The sequence below is a fragment of the Leucoraja erinacea genome, chromosome 29 (genome assembly GCF_028641065.1).
Source record: "Leucoraja erinacea ecotype New England chromosome 29, Leri_hhj_1, whole genome shotgun sequence".
NCBI classification, from domain to species: domain Eukaryota; kingdom Metazoa; phylum Chordata; class Chondrichthyes; order Rajiformes; family Rajidae; genus Leucoraja; species Leucoraja erinaceus.
Genome location: NC_073405.1, coordinates 24,027,048 through 24,044,080, shown reverse-complemented (window position 1 = coordinate 24,044,080; position 17,033 = coordinate 24,027,048). Strand labels below are relative to the sequence as shown.

The 17,033-nt window shown below is 45.6% G+C and overlaps 1 protein-coding gene and 1 long non-coding RNA gene across 4 annotated transcripts in view; one reads left to right on the top strand and one right to left on the bottom strand.

The window, feature by feature from the left end:
- plpp2a (phospholipid phosphatase 2a) overlaps nucleotides 1-7,309 on the bottom strand; it is a 112,234-nt gene extending 104,925 nt beyond the window's left edge. The window contains exons 1-2 of one of the 3 annotated variants that reach the window (XM_055658918.1): nucleotides 6,343-7,309; nucleotides 5,710-5,803 (exon numbers count right to left, since the gene is read on the bottom strand). In XM_055658918.1, the coding sequence (XP_055514893.1) occupies nucleotides 5,710-5,764 (55 nt within the window). In that variant the 5' untranslated portion in view covers nucleotides 5,765-5,803; nucleotides 6,343-7,309. Of the gene's footprint in view, nucleotides 1-5,709; nucleotides 5,804-5,936; nucleotides 6,302-6,342 lie in introns of those variants that run through there. The other 2 variants (XM_055658916.1, XM_055658917.1) reach the window with 2 other exon arrangements.
- On the top strand, nucleotides 4,555-16,571 carry LOC129711332 (uncharacterized). Its single transcript, XR_008725820.1, has 3 exons — nucleotides 4,555-5,467; nucleotides 11,587-11,779; nucleotides 16,118-16,571. It is a non-coding gene; the product is annotated as an uncharacterized LOC129711332 (long non-coding RNA).
- Nucleotides 16,572-17,033: the final 462 nt, after the last annotated feature.

Sequence of the window (17,033 nt, the reverse complement as noted above, 5' to 3'; positions counted from 1 at the left end):
AAGAGAGCGTGGAAACAGGCCGTTCGGCACAACGAGTCCGCACCTACCAGCGATCCCTGCACATTAACATTATCCTACACAAACTAGGGACATGCTGTATCTCTAAACTAAAACTGGTAAAAAAAGGACTTAAAATGCTAGAGTACATCAGTGGGTCAGGTAATATCTCTGGAGAAGATGGATAGGTGACGTATCAAGTTGAGGCACTTCTTCAGATGGGTTGCGACCAATAACATCGCCCATCCATGACTACAGAGATGTTGCCCGACCTGCTGGGTTACTCCAGAATTTTGTGTCATTAATCATTCAGGTAAACCTCTTCACCACCTCTCCAAACCCTCCATATCCTTCCTGTAATGGGCCACCAGAACTGCACGCAATACTCCAAATGAGGATAAACCAAGGTCCAAAACAACATGGAAACAAACAGGCAAACATGTCAACTAGCACCTGCAGTTCCTTGTATCTTCTATAAACTAACAGGTTTTTAAATCCACAATATGTTTAGGTTATTCCTTGCAATGGATTAACTAGCGTACAAGTACCGAGAGTCCTCAAGTAAGACTGCTACAACCTAGAGCATTCAAAGAGAGAGTCTAGCTTTGCCAGACAGGAAACTTCCTTACAGGAACACCATAAATTACCATTCAATGGCTGACAAGTTGCGCTGTACTCCAAAGAATCAGGTGCAACTTAGATATAATTGGTCATTATGCAATTCAACCAGGCACAGGTCAGGGGCGGCACAGTGGCAACGCTGGTGGAGCTGCCTGCTCACGGCATCAGAGAGCTAGGTTTGATCCTGACCTTCGGTGCTGTTTGCGTGGAGTTTGCACATTCTCCCTATGACCGCGTGGGTTTTCTCTGGCTGCATTGATTTCCCCCCACACCCCAAACGTGTGCAGATTTGTAGGTTCATTGGCTCTCTGTACATGAAGTAGGATAGTGTGAATGAGCAATCGATGGGCAGCATGGGCTCAGCATGCTGAAGGGCCCGTTTCCCTGCAAAAACCAACAAAACCATTGCTTTTCATGCAGTAACATGGGGTGGCACGGTGGTTCAGCGGTAGAGTTGCTGCCTTACAGCGCTTCCAGCCCCAGAGACCCAGGTTCGATCCCGACCACTGAGTTTGTACGTTTTCCCCGTGACCTGCGTGGGTTTTCTCTGATCTTCAGTTTCCTCCCACACTCCAAAGACATACAGGTTTGTAGGTTAATTGGCTTGGTATAAATGTAAATTGTCCCCAGTGTGTATGGGCTGGTGTTAATATGCGGGGATCGCTGGTCGGCATGGACACGGTGGGCCGAAGGGCCTGTTTCAGCGCTGTATCTCTAAACTAAACCAAACCAGTTAGGAGATTACAGGCCTACCTTGATGGATGGCACTGACTACTTGAAAATAAACAAGTGAACGATTCACTTGCAGAAACTGTTCTATTGATCGCATTATGTGAGCCATCTCTTAAATCTCCCAGATGGATGTAATTCCTGCCGTAAACATTAAACCATTTAACATTGGCTTACTTTCCCTGATCTGTTTAACACTGATCCAAGATTGACTTTAAACTTTACAGATACAGCATCGAAACAGGCCCTTCAGCCCATGCCGACCAGCAATCACCCCTACACTAACCCACACACACACACACACACACACACACACAGGACAATTCAACACATTCCCGAAGCAGATAAACCTGTTCTTCTTTGGAGTGTGGGTGCACCCGGAGAAAACCCATATAATCACAGGGAGAACATGCAAACTCCACACGGACAGCACTCATTGTCAGGCTCGAATCCAGGTCTCTGCAACAATAAGGCAGCAATTCTACCGACGTGCTACTCTGCCACCCATGTTCGCATTATTACATGCCATCTCAAAAATCTCTCAGATGGATGTTATTCTTGCCCTAAACGTTAGATCAATACAAAGAGGCTTTCGTTCCCTGAACTGTATAGCACTGAACACTCCAAGGCCAGGTGTAGAATACGACAGAACATTATTTATCCCAGGAGCAAACAGTCATAAAATGCATGAAACATGAAATTAAAGCAATGCGTGGAAAGTCCAAGATTGGGGATGTGCAAAGATTGGGAAGGGGTGGGGAAGGGGAGTCAGTCTACCCCACGTCAGAAGGGGGAGAATAGAATAACTAGCTGACAAGTACAGCTCCTCCAGTGATGTGCAATCAGCCTCAAATCTCAGTGCGTCCCCTCCCATACGTCACATCCACAGTCCTTGCAAGGAACTGCAGATGCTGGAGTCTTGTGTCGAAAACAAAGTGGAGTAACAAAGCAGCAGTATCTTTAGAGGACATGGATAGGAGACTTAAAGGGTCCAGATTTAAAACGTCACCGACCAGATGCTGCCTGACCCGCTCGTTTACTCAAGCACGTTGTGTCCTACACAGACCTTATCTTTGACACCCATATTTCTTCAGTGCCACTGGATAAAACTGCCAGCTTGTGTACAAATCTAACCACAGCTGATCCTGTGGAGGAATTTTTTTTAAGTAGCACGGAAACAGGCCCTTCAGCCCACCATCAATGAACTAGTTCTATGTTATCCCACATTTCCCACTCTCAACAACCTCGGGGCAATTTTACAGAGGACAATTAACGTGCCAACCTGCACTTTTTGGGGGGATGTGGGAGGAAACCTATGGAAACCTACGGTCACAGGAAGAACGTGCGAACTCCACACACACAGCACAGGAGGACAAGATCTAACCCGGGTTGCTGGTCCTATGAGGCAGCGGCTCTACTAGATGTGCCACTCTTCGTAATCACAAAATGCAGCATATTTACATCCATTTAGCAAGCAAATCCAAACTGTACCTGCATTCTGACAGGAAACAAGAAACAAATTAACATATGTGACACTCTGTCCTAATCGCAGATGTGCTTAATGACATTATTCAGGTACGCTGGTGTCAGGACAACAGCCTCCTCTTGAATGTCACAAAAAAATAAGGAGTTGATTGTGGACTTTAGAAGGGCTCAACATCCGCAGACGTACACGCCACTGGAGATAAATGGGACTACTGTGGATAGGGTGAGCAGCTTTAAATACCTGGGAGTCCACATCACAGAGGATCTGACATGGACAACACACACTGCCGCACTGGTGAGTAAGGCAAGGCAGCGCCTTTACCACCTCAGGCAGCTGAGGAAATTCAGAGTCTCTCTGAGGATCCTTCAGTGCTTCTACTCTGGGGCTGTAGAAAGCATCTTGTCCGGCAACATCTCAATCTGGTATGGGAACAGCTCTGCCCAGGGCAGGAAGGCTCTGCAGAGAGTAGTGCGTTCGGCTCCCCTGCAGGACCTATACACCAGGAGCTGCAGATCCAGAGCCAGCAACATAATGAGGGACCCCTACCACCCCAGCAACGGACTGTTCCAGCTGCTACGGTCAGGCAAGCGCCTCCTCTGTCATGCTGTGAAAACAGAGAGGATGAGACGGAGTTTCTTCCCACAAGCCGTCAGGACTGTAAACTTTTATCTCACCAGAGACTAATTTACTGTTGTGTTGTGTCTTTTTTAATTTCTTTTCTAAAATGTAAATACTGGTTCTGTTCTGTAGTTTTTGCACAATCTGCAGGCATTGCCACTTTCATTTTACTGCACATCTTGTATGCGTACGTGACAGATAAAGTTGACTTGATGAAGTTGAGATTGCAAACCTGGTCGCAATATTAAACATGTGCTCAATAACATTGATGTAATAAATAGCTGCGGCCACTATTACTTGTCGCTGTTGGCTGTTCTGCTGCAGCTACAGGCAAAAGTACAAAATGCCACAATGCAAAACAGACAGAGTTATAAATGGCACAAATCAGTGGTATGGAGTAATCTCCACTTGCCTGCGTCTAATGTAGTCACAACAAAGCACCGTAGAAGGCAGGGTCTAGTGATTGCTCGCCCATGGCACATTATTCAGTGCATCATAGCTCAGTGTGCTCTACCTACAAGAGATACAACAACACCTCACCTAGACTTCATCACAGCAGCATCCTCACTTGCAGCCTCCGAGACCTTGCAAGGGTCAAAACCATTATGTTCATGGAAACAGCACCACTGTCAAGATAGACACTTCCCGATGTAACATCACCATTGATAAACACAAAGTGCTGGAGTAACTCAGGTGGTCAGGCAGCATCTCTGGAGGAGGCAGATAAGTAACCTTTCTTCAGACTAAGGGGATGAGGGCGAGGGAGAAAGGTGCAAAAGAGATGGGGATGGGATAAAGCCTGGCAAGTGACCATTAGATACAGGTCAAGGGGAGTTTGTTTGGCAGATGGCTGCACACAGACTAGAGATAAAAAAAAGTAGGCAACAGTGTCAGATAAGGAAAGAACAGCAATGAAAGAGTTAAAATGTAAAGCCAGAGGGAGGGATAGAGGTGGTGGGGGATTGGGGGGGGAGAAGAGGTCAAGATAGTGGGAGAAATGGGTGCTGAGAGGTGGCAGCATAGGAAAGAGAGAGAGGGAAAAGGGAGAGATGTTACCTCAAATTGGAGAATTCATTACTCGTGCCATTGGTTTGTAAACTACCCAAGTGGAATAGGAGGTGCTGCTACTCCAGTTTACACGTGGCTTCACTCTGGCAATGGAGGAGGCCCAGGACAGAGTGGTCACTCTTTGAATGGGAAGGGAGTTAAAATAATGAGCAACAAACCAGTAGGCCTTGGCAGACAGTTCATGCTCGGTCTCACGATGGAGGCGAGGGAGGAGATGTAGGGACAGTTGTCTGTAATTGCAGGGGAAGGTACCTGGGGAGGTGGGGGGGGCTTGGTTGAGTGGGGACAAGAAGAGGTGAATGCAGGTGAGTGGGGCTTTTGATGAGTGGAGTAAATGACAAAGAGATGAAAAGGAGACAAAAGGGGTGTCAGATGATATCATTGAGTCATAATATGATACAGCGTGGAAACAGGCCCTTCGGCCCTACATGTCCCAGCTACACCACTCCCACCTCTGCGTTTGGTCCATATCCCTCCAAACCGGTCGTGTCCATTTCTTAAACTTTGTGATAGTCCCTGCCCCGACTACCGCCCCTGTCACCTTGTTCCATACACCCACCACCCTCCCTTTGTGTGAAAAACTTACCCCTTAGATTTCTATTAAAGCTTTTCCACTTCCCCTAAAACCTATTGCCCTTCTCGTTGTATTCATAAAGTAACAAGGTACTGGCTGTAGAAGGGTGTGGAATCGAAAAATCGCCTGTTCATTCCCTCCACAGATGCTGTCTGACCCGCTGAGTTCCCCGGGCACTGTGTGTTTTAATTTAAGCCTCTGCTCCGCAGTTTTGAATGGTAAACCCCACGGCTGTGTGTAAGATACACGTGTTTGCCTGCAAGTTAGCGACGGCTTAGACTCCGCCAGGACCGAAAGAACCTCGGATCTTCCGCCTCCGACCTCCCCCGGCGTGCATGTGCCTTTAAATAATGTTCTCCTTCTGTCGTAAGAAGGTAGGAGGTGAAAAAGTTATTTAAAATTAACGACAAGAGTGTCTCGTTCGAGTCTTCACACAGCGCCCGCAACTGGTACAATCTTCATTTTTCGTACATATTTCAAAACAAAGCATAAACGATTTTGTTTCCAAAAAAAAAAACACAGCAAACTCTTTGAGGGCAACGAGTAGCATAACACAAACTTTCCATCAAGTAGCTCCAGCGCAAGTGCGGTTGCAGGAACTTTAAAGGGAACTTACCCACAACCAGGCACAACACATCCACCAGCACGAAAATATTCTTTTTCTCGAACATCCTGCGATGAAAAATTCAATTTTTCTCCTTTTCCTGGACCTAGTTATTGTACAGGGAACACATTTTGTTTTAAACACACGCAGGGAAAGAGTTTTTTTTTTTTTAAGTGCCACAATGCAAAATACAACCCCGGGAGTGTACTAGCTCGCGAAAATAATATGAAGGACGAAACCTGAATTTCGAGTTCTTCCGGAATCCGACTACCTGTCTCGATCTGCAACGCCGCGGACGAGTTTGGACTTTTCCCTGAATGCTCCCAACTTCCTAGTCAGAGTGTTTGTTGGTCAATCTCGCCAGGAGAGGGGCTGGACGTGACGCGGTGAAGCAAGGACTACTCATGTTGCCGAGTCTTCGCCAGCAACCACTATGCTTTTGTTCTCTCTCTCTCCTCCCCCCTTTCCAGTAAGAAGGAAGGGAAAGAATTAATTAATTCAACTTCACCCAGAGTACAATCCCTCCCCAGCCCGTGCGTGTGTGTCTGTGTGGGAGGGAAGGAAGGCGGTAGAGAAGAATACTGACAGCCACACAGGTCCCAGGGAACATTACCCCGTGTGGCGTCCCACACTACTCAAACACACCTTTTTTTTTGTTGTCATTTTTCTTTTTTTTCCTCAACTCAGCTGAAATTTTGAAGGGACATTGACCCAGTAAATTCTACAAACAAGATTGTCTCCCGGCTTGGTGTTTGTTGGTTAGTACTTAATGGCTGTACTACAGTAGTGGAGGTTGCAATCGTTCTGCACTGCCGGCTGTGTTTGAGGCGAGGCGAGCCAGCCACTAATGCACGATGCATTCCGGCTGTTTGGACCTTGGCACTACTACAGTGTGTAGGATCACTGGCCCGTGGATCGAAGGGCGTGTTTCCGCGCTGTATCTCGAAACGAAACTAAATTAAACTCGTCCCCCAACTGTGCTGTCGCCAGCTGTACCCCGTCCTATTTCCAGGCGTGTACATTACATTCATTTGCGTGAAATCACCTCGAGCCAAGTACATCTTTCCACCCAGACACGCGTGTGCGCTGTTCTGTACATTCTGTAGTGTAAAGCACTTCCCATCATCAACAACAAGATACTGCAGATACAAATGTGGCAATAATGCGTGGCTTTAAGGTCGTATTTATGTTTTCACATAAAACCAAACACCCCTTTTAATTCCCTTTCACTCCTGAAGGTGATTTGTGTGGATGTAGAGATTTGATTAGTCATTCTGTACACAGTGAAAACACTCCTCCCCTTAATCCTAAAGTTTAGCAGCCCATGCACCTGTTCAGTTTTTTATTGAGATAATTTAGCTTTAAGGAATACCACACAATAAGTACTCACATTTTAGACGAGTGGTGCTTTTGAATAAGGGCTGCTGGCGTTTACTGATTGGAAACTGCTAATTTTGCAAAGCCATGGACTGAGAGCATAGAGAACATAGCACAGTACAGCACAGGAACAGGCGCTTCGGCCCACGTTATTTACACAGAATATGATGCCAACGTCATGAGTGGTGGGGCAGAATCAGGCTATTTGGCCCATCAAGTCTACTGGCATACTACCCCAATCCCCTGCCTTCTCCCCATGACTCTAACAGGTTATACTGATCTAATCTACTGATCCATATCCCTCTATTTCCTGCCCTTCCACATGCCTATCTAAAACCCTCTTAAATGCCCCCACTACTCTGTGTAAGAGACTTGCCCTGCAAATCTCAAATAATCTCCCCCCCCCCCCCCCCCCCTCCCTGAGAGGGAAGATAATATTGTATAACTCCTGGGCAGCATGGAAAGGGATCAATTGAAAGATACAGCATGGAAACAGACCCTTCTGCCCGCCGTGTCCATGTCAACCATTGATCGATCACCCATTCACATTAGATCTATGTTATCCCACTTTCCCATCCACTTCCTACATAGTAGGAGCAATTTACAGCAAGCAATTCATGTACAAACCCACACGTCTTTGAGATGTGAGATGAAAACGGAGCACCTGGAGGAAACCCACGCAGTCACAGGGAGAACGTGGAAACTCCACACAAACGGCACCTGAGGTCAGGATCGAACCTGGGTCTTTGGCCCTGTATGGCAGTAGCTCTACCAGCTGCACCACTGTGCTGCCCATAATATTTGGCTGAATGTTTCCCTTCTGAGCCAAGCAATTAAATTAAATTTAAAGAAAACTGATCGGATCTCTATCACCAGCTAGGGTGTGGTCCTGGCCTCCCATCTACCTCATGGAGTTCTATGAACTTTCTTTTTGCAGACTTTATCTTGCATCACACATTGTACCCTTTGTCCTGTATCTGAACACTGTGGACGGCTTGATTATAATCATGTATGGTCTTTTCTTTGAGAGGATAACAAGCAACAAAAAGATTTCCGCTGTGTCTTCGTACACATGACAATAATAAACTCAACTAAACTTTGATTTTAATGAAGATTGCTATGCTCTTCATTGGGTTAATGGTTAATATCCCTGCCTTACACCCAGGTGATCTAGATCTAGACTCCGCAAAGAGGAGAAAATAAATAGTGTGAATGGAATGATGGGTTGGCAGCTACTTATTTTGGTGGTGAGAATCTTTGTTGCCACTGGGTTCAGTAGACTGATAGTTAACTCATGTGTCTCCATTGCCAGCATCCACAATGCCAGAGAAACACGATCCAAGTATCTCCATTGGATTTCCTGGTTCATGTCATTTTTTTATCTTGAATACCAGGGTGCTGCATATCCCTTGTCAATAGAGTTACAATGTGACATGAGAAAAATCTAGCCTTCACTCCATAATATGCTCACCAATCCTGAACAATTCGAGTTCATGTTTCTTGAGGGTTTTTATTTCTCTTCCACTTATTCTGGCCTCCTTCGCCACCTATTTCTGCTGGAGCGGAAGCAAAGTGGGAGAGTCTAGGACCAGAGGTCATAGTCTCCGTTATAAAGGACGTTCCTTTGGGAGGACGAGGAGGAATTTCTTTAGTCAGAGGGTGGTGAATCTGTGGTATTCTTTGCTGCAGAAGGCTGTGGCGGCCAAGTCAATGGATATTTTAAGGCAGTGATAGATAGATTCTTGATTAGTACGGGTGTTAAGGGTTATGGGGAGAAGGCAGGAGAACAGGGTTAGGAGGGAGAGATAGATCAGCCATGAATAGCAGAGTAAACCTGATGGGCTGAATGGTCTAATTCTGCTCCTATCACTTATGACCTTAAATTTCAATAGTATATGCAATTTACCATTGTAATACTTATTGTATGCAGCAATGTTGAACACTCTGGGCTCACAGAGGTGATTAGATCTTCTAGACATAGTCATGCAGCATGGAAACAGGCTCTTCAGCCCAACTTAGGCATGCCGACCATGATACCCCATCTGAACTCATCCCATTAGCCTGCATTTGGCCCATTTCCATCTAAACCTTTTATATCCACGAACATGTCCGAATATCTTATAAAATGTTATAATTGAACCTGCCGTCACCATCTCCCATCGACCAACTGCACTCCAAGGAATAAAGTCCTAGCCTGCCCAACCCCTCCCTGTAGCTCAGGTCCTCAAATCCTGGCATAATCCTCATAAATCATCTCTGTACTCTTTCCAGCTTAATAGCATCTTTCCTATAGCAGGGAGACTAAAACTAAACACTAGTTCAATTGAACTGAACACGTTGGTGAAGCAGTAGAGCCGGAGGCCAGGGTTCGATCCTGACTACGGGTGCTTGGATCCACGGAGTTTGTACGTTCTCCCCGTGACCTGCATGGGTTTTCTCCGAGATCTTCGTTTTCCTCCCACACTCAAAAGACGTACAGGTTTGTAGTTTACTTGGCTTGGTTCTAAATGCAAAATTATCCCTAGTATGTGTCGGGTATAGTTAATATGCAGGGGATCGCTGGTTGGTGCGGGGCCTGGTGGGCTGAAGGGCCTGTTTCCGTGCTGTATCTCTAAACTAAACTAATATTCATCCACCCAGTACTAATGTACTAATATCTTATTCTGAATTGACGGACTGTCATAGCCATGATGTTTATCCCAACTGTATCTGACTATATACCCACACGTTTGAGCAATATAATACTCTCGGCAACGTAGCCATTAAACTACATAGTCACTGGTACCTTTTTGGAATCTTTTGGAACCCTCATGAAAGTAGCCTGTTTGAACAGATCCAGGAACCATTAAATAAACAGATGCTGACCTAATTCTGAGCAATCACGGGCTAATTAAAACTTCCAGCTGGGACTCACAAGTGTGGAATTTTGTGGCTTCTTAAGGAATACCATTTGCAGAAGCAGACTTGCTATAAAATGTACCACCAAATCTAAATATGTTGTATGTGAGTGGTGTGAAAATTGATTTCTCGAACTTCAAGTAACTTCTCCACCCCCAGGTCGCACCAGGTTCCCGTTCTCATCGAGCTCACCGAGGTACTCAGGACCATTTATTTACTCGTGGACATTTTTCAACATGTTGAAAAAAAAACTCCCGACTTACCTGATGGCCCGAGTACCTTCGGCTGGCATAACGAGCCGCTACGATATATCCACGGACTCCTACGGACTCGTTACGAACATTCTGCGAGTTTGAAAACTCGGGAGAATTCGTGAATAACTCGGGAGAATTTGTGAATAACTCGGGAAAGTGGGACACACCCTTAACTGCAGCATTTTGTGTCTATCCGTGTTAAATGTGGCTTTTGGCATGATTGTTCTGATGAAAGGTCAGTGATCAGTGATGGGCCTGTCCCACTTAGGCAATTGTTTGGGCGACTACAGGTGACTGCCACAAAATTTTCAACGTTGAAAAACATTCGGCCACATTGGCGACAATTTTTGCTGTCGTAGGTTGACGTAGGTGCTGTCGTTAGTTGTCGCCAGGTGTCGTAGGTGAATTCCATTAAATCAAATGTAGACAAAAGTGCTGGAGAAACTCAGTGGGTGCGGTAGCATCTGCGGAGCGAAGGAAATAGGCAACGTTTCGGGCGGAAACCCTTCTTCAGCCCGAAACGTTGCCTATTTCCTTCGCTCCATGGATGCTGCTGCACCCGCTGAGTTTCTCCAGCACTTTTGTCTACCTTCGATTTTCCAGCATCTGCAGTTCCTTCTTGTCCATTAAATCTAGTGCCTGGCAGTCGCCTAAAGAGTCGCCCAAGTGGGACAGACCCTTAACAGTACACTTGTCTTTCTTCCCATCTATGTTGCTTGAGTATTTTGAGTGTTTTCTGAGCTATTTCTTGTGCTTTCTGAATCACTTCAAATTTATAACACTTTGTTGACTCTATATTGTTTAGTTTCTATTCTTATTGATCTTTTTAAATGTTAATTATTGTAAAAATTAAGGAGCACAATGTACTGATGATATTTACAGGATAAACATTATTTTTCCTCGTGTAATGACTTTGCTTAATTTACTTTCTCTCTCCCCTGTGCCCACCCAAAACCCTGGTGCGCACACATTTCTCTCACCATCTCCCCACCCCACCGCCAAATCACCCTGATCCTTCCCCCTCCTCCATTCACTCACCCCCCCATCCTCAAGTCCTCCATTTCCCTTTTGTCCCCTCTCTTTCCCATCTCACCTTTAACCCATATTCCTCCCTCCGACTTTACATTTCACACCTCCTCTTCTCTCTTTACCTGACCCTTTTTTTGTCTAATTTTCACCTCTATCCATAGTCACCCCCTTCACCCATCTGGTACTCAACCCCTCTCCTCAGCTGTATCCACCTATCACTTGCCATACTGTGCATTATCACCACCTCTCTATTCCAGCTTTCTCACCACCACTACATCACTATAAAAGGAGAGTCCCAACCCGAAACATTGACCATCCATTCCCTCCTCAGATGCTGCCTGACCCGCTGAGATCCTCCAGCATTTTGTGTTTTGAAAGGAAGAGAAGATGTTCTAAATGTAGCAAATCGCAAAAGAATGGTAATGAGGAACCATCAATACCAGACGTCGGTCAGGAATGCAAAGGACATTGCTCGTGTTGGTTAGAACATGGAAGTCATTGCCACAGTAAAGGCTGAGACAAAGGTATATACTGTATTCACCCTGCATCAACTGCGATTTAACACATATGATTGATGGTAAATCTAATTACAATTAGGGTATCACAGTGGTAGAGACACTGCCTGACAGCGCCAGAGACATCGGTTCGATCCTGATTCCGGGTGCTGTCTGTACAGAGTTTGTACATTCTCCCCGTAACCGCATGGGTTTCCTCCCTGTGTTCTGCCTTGCTCCCAAATTCCAATGTCGTGCAGGTTTGTAGGTTCATTTGCTTCTGTATAAATTGGCCCTAGAATGTCGGATGCACTAGTGTACGGTGATCGATGGTCAGCATAGACACAGCGGACCGAAGGGCCTGTTTCGAAGCTGTATTTCTAAACTAAACTAAACCAAACAATGTTGTGGCATCAGCACACATTAAACCTGAATTCAGGAAGTAAGGTGCATTGATGGGTGCAAGCATACTGGTGCATTCAGGGGAGGCAAGAACAGAGGATTCTACCCATAGAGTGATAGGAGAGGGACATCGGTTCATGGGCCAATCTGGCTGAAGGCGACGGAGGAAGGCCCTACAGAAGTTGGGGGTTACCTGGATCGAGAACCGCTCCAGTAGACCAAGCGCGAGGGCAGACCAGACTGCAAAATATGGTGGTGCCTGCATGTGTAAATGTGCAAAAAGAATCTCACTGTGCAGTTGTGCATGTGACAATGAAAGCTCCATCGAACCATTGAATCATTCACTGTAAAAGGTAGAAGAAGGCACAAAGACTTGGATGGGCTGATTAGGTAGATTGTTAGTGTTAACGTATCCAATGCTGTAAGTGTACTCTGCACAAAATGGGAGAATGTCACAACACTGCCAGTCTTGATGCAGACATGGCTAGCTGGTTTTGGCAGCACACACTCATCCTCATCAACAAAGATTGCACCACTGACATCACCAAACTCGTAGGGCAACAGACAATCCCTCCTAATGTAGCTCACCCAAATTGGTCAGAGCATTGTGAAGATCTTGCGTCAGTTAATGCAAATATTAATAACCTGCCGTATCAGTGAGGGTCCTGCTTCATCCTGATGTGATTGTCATTAAACAATGAACAGTCTCCCAAAGGGTTTGGTTTTGATGGAAAAGGGCTAATTAACTGTTTCCTACATGTTATTGTTCACAAGTGAATCATGCAGGTATAAATAGAAGTCGGGAGGTTTCCTATCCCAGCGTATAGACGGAGAGGCAGCCTCCTACAAAAGGCGCCAAGGAGCGTCAAGGGTGTGTGAAGGTCAGTATTGCAACGACAGCTAGGCACTAAAATAGCTCCGCTGGCGGGGGCAACTGTGCTGGCGGAAGTTTGGAACCTTTGTTCTGCATCTGATTCAGAGGTACAACCTGTCTTGGAATGGGAGGGGAGGCACGTTCTTTCCAGGCCCATCATTTCCTGCAGCTCCGAGAGCAGAAAAAAAATCACGACATCTCAGGAACAATGGAATTTGTGGCATTGAAAACCGAGATGAGAAGAACTTTTTTCACACAGAGAGTGGTGAATCTCTGGAACTCTCTGCCACAGAGGGTAGTTGAAGCCAGTTCATTGGCTATATTTAAGAGGGAGTTAGATGTGGCCCTTGTGGCTAAGGGGATTAGGGGGTATGGAGAGAAGGCGGGATACTGAGTTGGATGATCAGCCATGATCATATTGAATGGCGGTGCAGGCTCGAAGGGCCGAATGGCCTACTCCTGCACCTAATTTCTATGTTTCTATGTTTCTAAAAGACAAATGATCACAATAGGATCATTAAGGCAGAGGGGCAGGAATAGGGGATATGGCCCAACTGTTCCGCCATTCGATCATGGCTGATCTATTTTACCCTCTCAACCCCATTCATCATCATTTCATAAGTTATAGGAGCAGAATTAGGCCATTTGGCCCATCAAGTCTACTCCGCAATTCAATCATGGTTGGTCTCTCCCTCTCAACCCCATTCTCCTGCCTTCTCCACATAACCCTCGACATCTGTACTAATCAAGAATCTATCAATCTCCGCCTTAAAAATATCCATTGACTTGGCCTCCACAGCCGCCCATGACAATGCATTCCACAAATTCACCACCAACTGGCTAAATAAATGTTTCCTCATCTCCCTCCTTAAAGAATGTCCTTTAATTCTGAGGCTATATCCTCGAGTCCTAGACTCTCCCACTAGTGGAAACACACTCTCCACATCCACTCTATCCAAGCCTTTCACTATTCTGTATGTTTCAATTAGGTCCCCCCTCATTCTTCTAAACTCCAGCAAGTACAGGCCCAGTGCCGACAAACGCTCATCATATGTTTTCCTCATTCATGGGATCATGCTTGTGAACCTCCTCTGGACCGTCTCCAGAACCACCACATCTTCCTCAGATATGGTGCCCAAAATTGCTCACAATATTCCAAACACGGCCTTATAGAGCCTCAGAATTACATGCCTGTTTTTGTATACAATCCCTTTTGTAATAAATGCTAGCATTGCGTTTGCTTTCCATTTGCATAATTTTATATACTTCAATCAGGTTTCAACCTTGTGTTTCAGAGAAAATAATCCAAGTCTGTACAACCTCTCCTTTTTCAAATTTACAGACACAGGCTCTTCTGCCCACTGAGTTTGCACTGACCAGCGATCCCCGCACGTTAACACTATCCTACACACACTGGGGACAATTTATAAGACAATTAACCTACAAACTTAGAAGTGTGGGCGGAAACCAAAGATCTCGGAAAAAACCCCACACGGTCACGGGGAGAACTCCGTACAGACAGCACTCGTAGTCAGGATCGCACCCGGGTCTCTGGCGCTGTAAGGCAGCAACTCTACCGCTGCGCCACCCTGCCGCCCGTTTCCTTGTAGCGAACAGCACCTAATCCAGGCATTATTCTGGTAAACCTCTTCTGCACCTGCTCCCAGCCTCCACATCCTCCAGATCTGCACACAATATTACAAATGTGCCCTAACCATTGTCTTATAGAGTTGCTTCATGACTTCCTGGCACTTATACTCGATGCTCCAAACCCTTAATTCCACTTTTCCACCATTAACTTAGATCATGGTTGGTGAGTATCTTCATCATGTTTGTCAGCCTTAGATCTATAGCCTTCAAAGCCCTTTGACATGAACAGCTCGCTAGGGATGGAGCGATTTAACTTTTCACCACCCTTTATGGGAAAAGTATTTTTGGAAATCCCCCCTTAAACAGCTAACTCTAATTGTTACAAATGATGTCCTAATGTTTTGGACTCCCCCACTAAAGGAAGTACTTTCTCTCTATCCATCTTACCAAATCCATGAATCATTTAAAACAACTTAAGTTGTTTCACCCTAAATCTTTCACACTCCAAAGAATGCAAGACTATCTGCCCCCCCGAAATTACCGAGAGTCAAGAGTGTTTATTTCTCAAATGCACTGGATATGAACTAAAATAATCAAATTAGGCGTTAGACATTACTTCAGACTTTAGAGACACAGCATAGAAACAGGCCCTTCGGCCCACCGAGTCCGTGCCATCCAGCGATCCCCCTGTACACTGGCACTATCCTACACACAAGGACCAATTTACAATTTACAATAGACAATTAATTTACAAACCTGTACATCTTGGGAGTGTGGCAGGACCTGGAGAATACCCACGCAGTCACAGGGAGATCGTATAATCTCCGTACAGACAGCACGTGACATGGACGGACTGATTAGATAGATTGGTCCATTTCACTGCAAACGTATCCACTGTAATTCTACGCTTGATAAATTGGGAGAATGTACGGACTGCGCTGCAATGCAGCAACTCCATCGTTGCGCTAACGTGCTGCCCCAAATTCTTACCTGCTACAGTTTTACAGAAACATTAGGTGTGACGACGACAAAAAAATATTTACAATAAATTGTCAGTTATTGTCAGTAAACCAGACCTTGATAGTGCAAAAAAAAACAAAGTACGTGGAGTAATCATTGTACTGCAAAGGCCTTGGTGGTTCGGTGCTGAGGAAGGGTTATGGTTAGGGTCGAGCAGGGTGGTCAATGGAAGGAAGCTGTTCTAAAACCTGGAGGTAACAGATCTCAAGCTCCTGTACTTTCTTCCCGATGGTGGCAGCAAGATGAGAGTATAGCGAGGAGAGTGGTGTGGGTCTTTAATGATGTTCCTGGTCTCTGCCACCGTAAGGCAGCAACTCTACCGCTGCGAAACCCCGCTGTCCCACTGAATATTTTTACCGTTGTTTATTATGGGGTTTACAGGAAGACTAGCATTTAAGTAACAGCTTTCATGGCCTCAGCACGTCTCAGTATATTCAACAGCCAGTGAGTGGTTTTGAAGTGTAAATACTTCTGTCTTTCAGGAAACACGGTGACCAATAAATACACAGTTATAATTACTGGCCTGCAGCAGCTTCTTCCCAACGACCATCAAACTATTGAACACTGCAAACTCCAAATAAACTGCGAACTGTGAACCGCCTGCATTGCACTGGGGACTTTGGGCTTTGTTTTTTTTGCACGGTATTGGTTTTATTATTTGTTGAACTTTTTCTCTCTCTGTTTACAATACTTTCTATTGAGTACTGTGTTTATAAACCTCTTGTGCTGCTGCCACTCGTAAGAATTTCATTGTTCCGTTTCGTTACATATGGTCACAAGTGATAGGAGCAGAATTAGGCCATTCTGCCCAGCAAGTCAACTCCGACATATAATCATGGCTGATCTATCTCTCCCTCCTAACCCCATTCTACTGCCTTCTCCCCACAACCTATGACAGCCATACTAATCAAGAATCTATCTAAAGGGCCTGTCCCACTTAGGTGATTTTTCAGGCGACTGTCAGAATGGAACACACACACACACATCGCTTTCTTCACCAGCCCGTTGTGCAGGCAGGGGACAAGGCAAGCAAGGGGAATGCTGTCTGAGTGAAATTCACACGGTGCAAAGCCAAGGTGATACTGACACCCGCCACGATGAACAGGAAGGTTGGCGCTGTAATTAAGACGGTTAAAGCACAGTGTACCGCTAGTCCTTTAAAAGGGGGGGGGGGGGGATGGGAGAAGGAGGGACAAGGGGGAGAGAAGGAGTGGAAACAACTTTTAAGAAGCCAGAGATACACGGCTGTGAAGCTCGGCGGACATTAACATTATCGGTCAGTTATCCTTGGTTCTGAAAACTACTGCTTATGTTATTTTCCCAATGAGACAATGAAATTCACCGGTCAAAACCACCTACAATTTACGAGAACCTTCGACCTGGCGACCCACCTACGGC